Consider the following 11,782-nt stretch of genomic DNA (forward strand, 5'->3'; position numbering starts at 1 on the left):
CCTGTCCTGAGTTCCTGCTTGATTTCTCTCAAAGATGGACTATCATTTAAAGAATAAGATGCAATAAACCCTTTCCTCTCTAAGTTGTTTTTGGTCAGAATGTTTATCACAGCAATACTCCATTCCTGGTACTAACTCCGGTATTATTGAACTTCCTGATGCTGTGATAAATATGATGACCAAGGCAACTTATAGAAGAAAGAGTTTATTAGTCTTATGGTTCCAGAGGGATAAGAGTCCACCATGGTGGGGGAGGCATAGCAAGAGGCAGCTGGAGCAGAAAACTGAGCACTCACATCTTCAAGCAGGAACAGGAAACAGAGAGAAAGCAAACTGGAAGTACATGAAGACTACAGTCTCTCAAAGCCCATCTCCACTGATGTGCTTCCTCCAGGAAGGCCATGCCTCCTAAACCTTCATAAATGGCATCACCAGCTGGGGCCAAGCATTCAAACACATGAGCCTATGGGAGTCATTTCTCATTCAAACCACCACAACCACCATGTAGAGCTGAAAAAGACCTTGTCTTCTTTGTGCCTCATCCTCATCCACAAAACAAATGGAGCATATCAGAAGACTAGAACATCGTTTCCCTGCTCTGAGTTCCTATAATTATTAATACTAATTAAAAATATTTTGTTTATTTTCATTTTATGTGTACAAGCATATTGCCTGCATGTATGTGAGTGCACCCATGTCGTGCAATGCCGCAGAGGTCAGAAGAGGGTGTCGGATTCCCCTGGAACTAGAGTTATGGACAGTTGTTAGCTCCCATGTGGGTGCTGGGAATCAAACCCGGGTCCTCTGCAAGAGTAGTCAGTGTTGTTAACCGCTGAGCCATCTCTCCAGTCCCATTACTACTAATTTTTATCAAGAAATAAAACCAAGATGATGACTCTAGGTATGACTTGTGGTATTACCGTTCTATTGTTCTTTCCATAAAAGTAAATTTTTATATAAATAAAATGTTTATTTTGGTATTCTCAACACAGTTGAATATTAGAAATTATAGCTTTCACTGTTTTTTGGTTTGTTTGTTTTTTGCATTTTTCCAGTTTTATGGCATTTTCTTCTCTCTGGTATGCTGTTATGGCCCATTAGAAACAAGTCAGGTCGTGATGCAAAGTTAAACTACTAAAAGAGTTGTGCATCAAACATTCTTGCTTTTTTTCCGTAACTGTCAGAGCTGTCCTTGCCCATCCTTGTCTTTCTACAATGGATATGCAATACCATCAATCTCTTCATGACTCTCAGTTTGGATATTTTGAGGTAGTGTTTCACAGAGGTGTGAGCATGCCATTTTAGATGTTACAAGTTCAAGTTTCCATCTACCTGATTGCAAACTCTGGAAAGGGAACTTCTGTCTTTGAAACTTAGTGTTCTTATCTGTAAATCTTAGATAATACTTAGCCTATGCCACAGTGTGCACAGCCTGTAGTGGTATTTAACAAATAGTAATGGATAAAGTTAGATACGATATGTGAAAGGGTTTTTAAAGCTGCAAAATGCTATATAGGTCTTTATTTGAAAAAATGACTGGAATCACATATGAACAATGACTGGAATCACACTGTACAATGACTGGAATCACACTGTACAATGACTGGAATCTTTTCCAGCCTGCTGTGCATAAATCACGAGGGCTTGCTACATTAAGGGAAAGAGCTTGCTGGCAAGTTGGACTAATGGGTCATCTTCCCACCCAAACTCCCTTGGGGGGGGCAGGGCTGGAGTTATATCTGAAATTAACTGGAAACAAACAGAATTAAATGTACTGAATTTCTGAAAGATCAATATTAAAAAATTGCCAGCTCACCTTACACAAGGTAAGAGCCTATGTTTCTAGACCTGCACTATCAAGAAGCAGACTGAGAGATACAGAGCCTCCTCTTCATGAGAATAAAAGAAAGGAAATACCATCCAGAAAACAGACATAAGGTAGTTGGAGGAGCCAATCAGAACATGCACTCTACTGTCAATGTTTACCATTCCTGCTAAGAGAAACTTGACAGTTCCCATGAATGACTTTTTGTTTTTTGTAATTTCTTATTCTAAATGGGACTATTTATTTTGGCTGATCTGCACTACCTTACCATTTAAACTGGATCTATTATATAACTGACTCTAATGCTTTTAGGTGATTATAACTTGAAAAGTCACATCTTAATATGAGAAAAAGAGCCACAAGTCACATGATGATTCTAGAATTCAACAGTAAAGGGGTAAGAATTCAATATTGTCTTTTTTGAGGAGGGATTGACTACTTCCATATGCAAAAATAACAATGCATATGTATATTTGGGTGGGCAAATTTCAGCAACATTTAAAAATAAGAAAGCCATGCTCTTTACCTAAGATTTCATCTATAGAGCTTTTCTTTTCTGGCTACGTATGCTCATTGAACAAAGATGAAAATAACCAAAAGCAAGCTATCAATTTTTTAAGGCCCTAAAAATAGAAGGCAACCATACTGAGTTTAATAGTTGTATTTTTAACCACTGATAGTTATTTTATATCTAAATAAAGTAGATGCTTGTTAATGTTTTTGTCTTATCAGTACTTGAATCATCTTCCTAAGAAAAAGATTGTATTCTTATAATTGTAGATGTCAACACTGGCATGTGTTACTTTTCCAGCAATGAGGGCATGAGGCCATGGCCCAGGTCATGCTACCTCCAACTTTGTATCTGAAGTTACTAAGTTCAAGAAGGAGCCATCACAGTCTAATGAGGGTGGTAACCAGAATATCAGATTTCTAGGAGCGCATCATGCAACAGTATGCATTGATTCACTTTAAATGGTGATGATGTGTCAGCTGTGATGTATGTGCTAAGCAGCAACACATGCAGGACTGGCTCTGTAATATGGTTGCAGGCATCATTCCTAGCCTCTGTTCAGTCAGGCTCCTGAGCCTTCAGAGAGATTCTAGAACCTAATCCAGCTTTCATTTGCAAATGAAAGGCACTTTTGTGCCTAAATGCCTGATTTCTATTGATGCACTAGGCATCCTAAAAATACATATTCCACACTGGTTCCATTTCTAATTCGATAGAAAAATGTGTTCCTAGTTTATATGGAGATAAGGATATCTAATTCCTAGGTGTAGTACAGAGAATGCATGACATTCCAGCATTCTCGTACCTACAAGAAACAAAATAGTTGATGGATTAGTCAATGCAATCTCTTTCAGGTCTCATTTCTTTCCATTTTGTGGTAAATAAATAAAAACTAGCCAGATACTTGTTCACATACATATTTATTAAGTACTTGTTAGGAATAGGCTACTAAGGGAAACAACAAATAAATGTAACAAGTGAGCATATAACTCTCACTTATGGAAGTTTTTTTTTTTTTATTTAATCAGTGAGGAAAGACAGTAAATAAATGACCTCAGGACAACATATACTAAGTGCTACACAAGTGGTATGTGTCACTTGTGTATATGTGGTATATGTGTGGCCCATAGAGCTTTCTGTCAGTGATAGAAATGCTCTAGAATGATGCACTTTCCAGTAAGGCAGAATATGGATACTGAATGCTTGAAATATGATTAGTGTGACTAAGGAAGAGAAGTTTTAGTTTCATTTAACTTACTTAAATTTAAATAGTCACACATGGCTGGTGTCTTATGTATTAGATAACACAGATCTACAGGTTCAGTAAAAGATAAAACTGTTTTGAAATAGGATCCTACAGGAATGGTAAACATAATAACATTAAATCACTTAGAATGTCAGGGTAAAGACTTTCTTTGCAAAAAAAAATGAGAGTCAAAAAAAAAAGTGAGAGTTTATTGGTGTATAATGGTGTAAGTAGTGTACCAAGGGGATACAGAAACAGTGAAGTGGAGATCCAGAAAGTAGAAAGAACAGGTGGTGAGGTTATCAGCTGATTTCAAAATGAGCTACTGTGCTTCCAAACTGCCAAGGCACCAGTGAGAATGGGAGGAAGAGAAAAGCCGGGAAGGGAGTGTGGCAGAAGTTGACAACTCTGTGTTCTCTGGTCCACATTTCATCATTAAATATGGTTTTCTGCTCCAAATAATATTGGGGATTTTTAACAAATTTGCAGCCAATATTTTAAAGTTTAAAGGTTTTATAGGAAATTTCTCCCAACCCACAGATTTATAGGTTGTGCTTGGAAAAAACTAAGAGTACAAGTGCGACCGACTGGAACTGACAGTTTGGCATAAATGCTCTCAAAATGACCATTCACCACTCCTCTGGGGTAGCCTTCTCCCTTTTCAGTGCTTTCTCTTTCATCTTCTGCCTCCTCTTCTTTATGGATGTATCTTACCCTCCTGGCCTCTGATTTATAGGAATCATAAGGGAACAAATGCCACCAATTGATCTCTTTATTTTAAATAGCTAAAATAATTTTCCTTGTTTATAATCTCATTTGATAACATCTAAATCTCAAGAAATTATTATCTAGAAAAAAGTAGATGCTTTGGGGGATGTTAGGGAAGTTCCTAATAGTTTCCTCTCTTCTCAGCTGCCCAAAGATACACATTACTGTGAACTAAATTCATACACATGAATGAATTTACTTTTTTTAATTTTCAATTTCCATTATTAGGAACTTCAACAAAAGGGAACAGAGACTGACTGACCCCTGGGCCACCCAAGACAATCCCTGATACAGCAACAGACAAGCTGAAAGTTCTGGGTGGTGCAGAGATTACTGTGAGGCTGGCCCCCTTGGGGCCACATGTATGAATTTAGTTCACAGTAATGTGTATCTGTACTAGACTGTACTAAGCTAGCAATGATGTCTATTCTCTGGAATTTGGGGATTGGGGTTGAGAAAGTGACAGTTTGTGGCATGTCACAAACTGGTGAACTTGGAGGTCATGGGCTACCATGGTTCAGTGGACATGTGGTCTGGGAATAGAGCAAACAGAGCTGACTGCTGAAGAAGAAGAAAGCATAGTCACAAGATAGGAGTGATGGCAAGAAAGGAAAAGGGTGCTCACGCCCCACTCCCAACCACCTTCTGGCCATACTTAAGGCCCATGTGAAGCCTAGTAGCATTTCTGTTCACGAGTTTGGTGAAGTATCTTTGTATAAAACATTATTTAGGTTAAAAAAAATTCCATTTTTATTTCCAGATTAAAAAAGAAATATTTCAAAACTAGGCTTGACACTATTACTTTTTGTTAGCCTTTTCTTCAGTTACTCAAATACCATTACCTACTGCTGTGTGTGTGTGTATATATATAAAAAAAAATATACATAGCAGTAGGTAATCTCCTTCCCCTCCAATAAAAAAACACTACCACATGAGGTAGAACAAATACAGAATGATCTTCTTCAGTACACAATAAAGGCCTTCTAAATCAGAACACAAAGCATTTTCGTTAAAATACAGTCCTCAGCTGCCATTACAACTCTCTAGCCAGTTTCTTTTGTAAGCCATTATATACAAAATATCTCCACAGGGAACTCAAGCCCCATCGCTGGTTTTGAATTTAGTGAAGCTAGTACTGGACAAAGGCAAACTGGGGTTTAATTTGACTTCTATATTGAACTTTTAGTGACTTTAAGGGTACTGCTTAGATCCAAAACAGTGAAGACTCTGATTCTTATGTTAAAAAGGTAATATTTGATGGACGATCTGAGTGGAAGTGTTTGTCAGTTTGTGTTCTTTTTAACTTCAAAATATTTACTTTGTCTTAAGTATAGATCTAGTATAAAATATTATATCATTATTAAATATGACTGGACTCGTTTATGAAATTACTTGTTATATAAAAATTATAATGCAAGAAAAAATGGTATCTATAAAAAGATTCATAGCAGCCTATAATTATCTCTCTTGCCCCAAGTTTGGCTTTACAAAGATGTACAAATATTATGTTCATACTTAAAAGTTTAGATTATATGTTTTAGAAACATAGAGCAGTGAGTTATAATGATATTCACCCTGAAAAGAATAGTAGAGCTATTCAGTGTTATCAGTGCTTAGGAGGATTATACTGGAATATATGGAGAACATTTTATTTCAATGGAGTAAGAGCAAAGCTCTAGCCATGTTAAGCAAGAATGGCTTCTAAGAAATAAGTGTATTACTTACCGCACCTAAGGACTGGACTCATCCTACCAAATGAATGGTCTCTTAAAAGTGTGTGTGTGTGTGTATGTGTATGTGTGTGTGTGTGTGTGTGTGTAGGTTTTTTTGTTGCTATTTTTGAGACAGGGTCTTACTATATAGCTCAGGTTGGACTCAAACTTGTGATTCTCCCGCCTCTGACTTTCTAGCTCATAGGAATTACAGGTTTTATACCATCATAATTGGCTAAATTGGTCCTTTCATGTCAATAATTCCTCATAGTGTCACTATCACATGTAAAGAATTTTTTCTCCGTTTTCTAGTGATTTTTTTTAACTACTCCCTTTTCTTTGGAGATTTTCTTGTAATTTAAAGCTACTGGGAAACAGAAGAAATTAGATTAGCTAATTGATTTAGTTATATCATATTAAGTGAATAGGATCTCTTCTGTATGGTCACCAAATCATGTTTTAATCAAAGGCGACAGGACATGAAATCTCAGAGGTAAAATTCATTGCGTACTATATACAAAATTAAACAAGGCTCACTTTGAGAAACCAGATCCCCAAACTATCAGGAACTGTCCCATAACCATTTACTCTCGAAACCAATGGATGGGAAGTTGTTGGGTTCCTTTTTCTTTTAAGAATGGGAATATTTCCTTAAAATAGTTGCTTTATTCTGAGAATTGTGTGAAATCCTTAAACATACTATACACACGTTCTGTGTTAGAAAGGAAGATTCAGTGTTGGGGCCAATAGTTTACACAGTGAAAACAACACTTTCAAATAGGGATCAAAGATAAAATAAGTAAATGTAATTTATGAATTGTTAAAGAACAGAAAAAGTACTATTACTATTACTTAAAAAATAATCTCAAAGATATGGAGTGCATCTCTCTGGAATACACCTAAGGGCAAGGATGAAAAAAATATGCAACTATACAGAAAAGATGCCACAGGACTGGTCAATATGTTAACTCATTTTGCTTACAGAAATGTGCCTTTCATTCTAACTCAAGCCAGCAACACTGAGACTTATGATCCATAAGCAAGTTGTTTAACATCTCTATGTTTTCACAACTGTAAATGTGAAAAATAACTTCCTTGAATAATTACCAGGAAATTAAAGAAAGGTGGCACATAAAAGGTACACTATTAAAGGTAACTATTATTATTATTGTTATCATTATTATTGGTTTTCAAGACTGAAGCAGATTACAACGAAATGCAATACAATAGCTATGAAGCAACATATAAAACACTGCAGTTACTGTTATAAACTCCAGACCCAGATTGCAGGTTTAGATTGAAATTCTACTACTCAGTAGCTGAGGAATTTGGACAAATTGTTTGTTTTCAAATATATGAGGATGCTGTCGATATAAGGTAGCAAGAAACCAATGCCAATGACACCTGATCAACACTGAACACCCTCTCACAGAGCACATTGCTTTAACTCCTAAATCAAATATTTTTGTGATCGCTACACTCTGCATTTTACCTAAGCAACACTTGTCACAGTTACACAGTTCTTTGTACTATGATCATCTCTCTTCATTAGACTGTAAGCTCTAAGCGGGTAAGAAGCACGTGTACCTCATTCAGACTCTCATATCAAACATCCTCCATAAATATTTTGGAATAAATGAATGAAAAGAATTTGGTCTTTTTATTGACTCCACAGGCACTTTTTGTATCGTAATACCTGGAGACATTGCCTAAGAATGAGATGAGAATTCAGAAGTAGAAGACAGGGCATATTTGTGATTATTTAGCAGTATTTCTGAAAAAAAAGAAAAAAAGACCCCAACACTTTTTAAATGATAAAAAGGGAAAGAAAGTAAAGAAAAAGAAAATACTAGCTTTGACATCCAACTGGCTTTACTGAACCAACTGATTAATTCTACAAATCCCATGATTAACAGGTCACTGCTTCCTTTAGATAGGCTGTTCTCAGTCAACAGGAAAATCATGTTAGGGTGGGTTTCCTTTTCTTACAAGCTAGAACAGGCTTCTCAGTTAAGACTATAATAATGTTCCTGAGTATGTTATCCACATGACCTTCATGTGTTCTGTGTGGGTATCTCAATAGAAGACAACAACAACAAAACAACAAGCACTGTCAATAAGGGCTGCTGCAGGCCAGTGACTTCCAACTCTTACAGCCCTGTAGGGTTGAAATAGCTTTTAAAATTTTAGGACTTTTAGGAGTTTAAGGAGTGTTGTGAAATAGAAGGAAGGTGAGATTTCTTCTTGTGGCTGTAAATTTACCATGAGCCAGCAGAAGATTCATTTATGGGGAGTGCCTCCTCCGTCATTACTAGTAGAGACATATATGGTTCATTTTAAAAATGCTACTTTCCTGATGGAACATTTTGTCTTGGCAACTCAAGAAGCAATATTATGGTACAGAAATCTGTTCCAATTTTTCATCTGTATATGTAGAAATTTCCTTTGGGGTTTGTCTGTAAGAGGCACGGTTATGTGAACAGACTTTAAATTCTGAAAAATCTTCACATTTTATTTGTTTTCCCTACCATCTCAAACATGCTTTTAGAATACTATTTTATAAATCCAACAATCCTAATTACTTAAGAATGATGATAGCTTATGTGAAGCAAACTCAAGACTGAGCACTTGGTATAGAACAAGTTTAGAAACAGGTCCATAATAGAGTACATGTAATTTAAATATAAATATTTTAAAGCACACCTAAATTGGAATTCTAGTTCCATTACTTACTAGGCTAGTGGGCAAGTGCAACCAAGTACCACAAACAGTAATCTAGTGTGGCTTGGAACCCAAGTACACAGGTTGTACTGTTGACTGCCTGGATTCCAGGGCTAATTCTGCTGCCTATTGACTGGGCAAGTTTCTGAATCTCTCTCCTGGCCTTAGTTTCCTCAGTGTGAAATAAAGAAAATAAAAGCACCATCTCATAAGGTTGCTATGGAACTACAGAACTAAATATGTTTCAAGTTCTGAAAACAGTGCTCAGGCTAGTAATGGGCACTAAAAACTTGAGCTACAATTATGATAACTCATTTATCCAATATGACTTTTTAAAAATTGTTTGCCTTGCTTATATATTCCTAGAATTTTAAGTAAATAATTGTAGGAAACAAGTGAAAGGTAAATTATATTTGCAAATGTGCAAAATAAAAAAATAAGGTAAAAATTAAAACTAAAAATCATGTTTACATAGGGAGGTATCTTGACATTATTTATATCTGTATTTCCATGTGCATTCATTTATAGCAAGCTAATATCACAACAGTAAGCTAGAAGAAACTCGGATAGCTGTTAAAGGTCAGACACAATACTTGTCAACCTCTAGTGGGTGTCCACGTTGCCCCTCTCTCACCACAGCAAAGGGAAATTTTATCGCCACCTGTTCTTAAAGCAGGTAGTTTAATTTCTTTTAAACTAAGGCTAGGACAGATTTCCTAGTAAGAGATCATTGACGGTCATGATATAAAAGCAAAACAAATCATAATTCTATACAATAATAGCACTAACATCAAGATAGTTAATTTACTCTGTGTATAGGCTTAAGGATGGACAGATTCACAGCTAACATCAACACACTAACAAACTATTTCTAATTCTGGGACACTATTAGTTGCATCATTTCTTTTACTGACAAATTTTCAGTGTTAGTTCCTCAATCTTGTGAGAGTTCTTCATGAAAATAACACAGGACTCGTTATTCAAAACTTTATGGAGGGCTGGAAATCCCTTGGTGAAAAGTTTAGTGGGCAGAGCGCCCTCCCTTTAACTTACAATGGTGTCGTTGAACAGCAGAGATAGCCACCAGCCCAAATCACAGCCCTGCCTCTACTGAACAAAGTTCCCAATGTAACAGTACACCCGTGCCTTTACTGTGTTTACCCTCTACCTGTCCACCGCACTGGCCCGTTCCCCTCTTTCAGACTGTCACAGGCTGTTTCAGAGTTCTGCTGCTGCAGCTCTCATTTTTCCAGTACTTGTGTCCTCCACACCATATGCTAACATGCTCTGCGGGAGTAAACAAAAGTAAACAGAGTGGGGGACACCCAGGAGGCGCCACCTTGCCTCCCATCAAGTCCACATGCTTATTCAAATTCCAAGCACTTGACAATTCAACTCCACTCAGAGAGCCATTTCCTGAGAAGGGTCCGTGTCGCTCTACAACCAACCAGTGAACAGAGCTTCTCGACTCAGCTCTGGGGGGTCTCTTAACCCCATACAGTCTCCGGGAGCGGAGAGGCTATTTGGAATTCTCACCTGCTGCCAACCCTCTCACCACCGACCCTGCGGGATCTACAGACACCATCCAAGGGGGACGGGAACAGGGGTCCTCACCTTCTTCTTCTTCCAAGGAGTTCATGCAGGGAAAATAGCCAGCCAGGGCCTCGAAGGAGGCAGAGAGGCTGCTCCGGCTCTGTGAGCGCTGCATGGAGCGCCCCGCGGTGCCCGCGCCCCCCAAGCCCTGGCGGCCCATCTTGGTGGAGGACCCGCTTTTCCCGCGGTACAAGATACGAGGCGTCTTGGCGGCTGGTGTGCGGCGACCGCTGCGGTTCCAGAGCCCGCGGGCTGGGGGCCGGGTTGTTTTGGTCCCTGCCTCCCTGGCCCGCGGAGACACGCTGTCCTGGTGACCGAGACGTCAGCTTTGCTGGGGAGAGGTCAAGAGGAGAGCCGGCAGTGAAGGGAGGCGCAGCTGCTTGGGGTGGAAGTCCGAGGTGTCGCCCAGGGGAGCTGAGGATCCTGGAAGCTGGAGCCGCTCGCCCCGGCGCCCTCCCTGGCAGGGAGATTCTGCTGATGCTGTGCTTGCCGCCAATCAGCGGCCGGAGGGGGCGGCGGCGCCGCAGGGCTGGAGGCTGGGGGTGCACATCTCAGGTTCTGGCACGAAAGACCCCTTACAGCTGCTGTGGTTTCCTCCCCTGGCCTGGTCTGGCCAGCTCCAGACAACGGTGACTAGTTAGAATGACTTAAGTATCTCAGATTGGTAGTTTGTTGGGAAATTTTCTGGTAGTCACTTTCCCTTAAAATGTATCTTAACAATCGGTTCACACACCTCAGCATAGATAAGATAAACTGAAATTTTCAAGTCATAACCAAGTGGCTTACCAAAATTTCACCAGGCCTTAGGAAGCCTGGTGAACGCGTTCTCTTTCATTTTACCTAGAAAGTTAAAAAGTCAACACAACAGAGTCGTTCTTAAAAAACAGACAACAGAAGTATCAACAGTGAACAAAAGCACAAGGCAGTCCATAAATTTTCCTTTGATTCCAGGCATCTCTAATGCTTTCTTTCTAGAGACAAAATAATCAGCTGGCCATTGTTGCTAAGGCATCATTAGGTGTAATATAGAAGTAAAGGGTCACATCTTAACATAAATTTGGAAGCAACACAGGCATACCAGAAACAGAGCAGTCTCCAAGCAGAGTTAACAAAATGCATTCTGTAAATTGGAAATCTCTATCTCAGAGCATAAAGCAAATTTGAGTTCATTTTACTAGGAAACAAAAGACTTCTCTACTTTTTCATAATCATAACCATGGACAAGTCATTAATCTTAACTATATATTTATATATATTATTTGAGGTATTAGGAGATTCAAATACTTGAGTTCAGTAAATGCAAGGTATATTTGTAGATGCTTACAATAGAAATCAAAGCAGCTAAGCCTTTGCTGACATGGAATTTGTGTGTGTGTGTGTGTGTGTGTGTGTGTGTGTGTGTGTGT

At 38.5% G+C, this 11,782-nt stretch overlaps 1 protein-coding gene across 13 annotated transcripts in view; it reads right to left on the reverse strand.

Moving 5' to 3' along the window:
* Rims2 (regulating synaptic membrane exocytosis 2) overlaps positions 1–11,782 on the reverse strand; it is a 570,072-nt gene that overhangs the window by 15,724 nt on the left and 542,566 nt on the right. The window contains exon 1 of one of the 13 annotated variants that reach the window (XM_008851537.3): positions 10,398–10,821. The exons of the other annotated variants lie outside the window; for them this stretch is intronic. Within the exon in view, the coding sequence (XP_008849759.1) occupies positions 10,398–10,536 (139 nt within the window). The 5' untranslated portion in view covers positions 10,537–10,821. Of the gene's footprint in view, positions 1–10,397; positions 10,822–11,782 lie in introns of those variants that run through there. 13 annotated transcript variants of the gene reach the window in all.

The sequence above is a fragment of the Nannospalax galili genome, unplaced genomic scaffold, assembly GCF_000622305.1.
Source record: "Nannospalax galili isolate Female #2095 unplaced genomic scaffold, S.galili_v1.0 scaffold284, whole genome shotgun sequence".
NCBI classification, from domain to species: Eukaryota; Metazoa; Chordata; class Mammalia; order Rodentia; family Spalacidae; genus Nannospalax; species Nannospalax galili.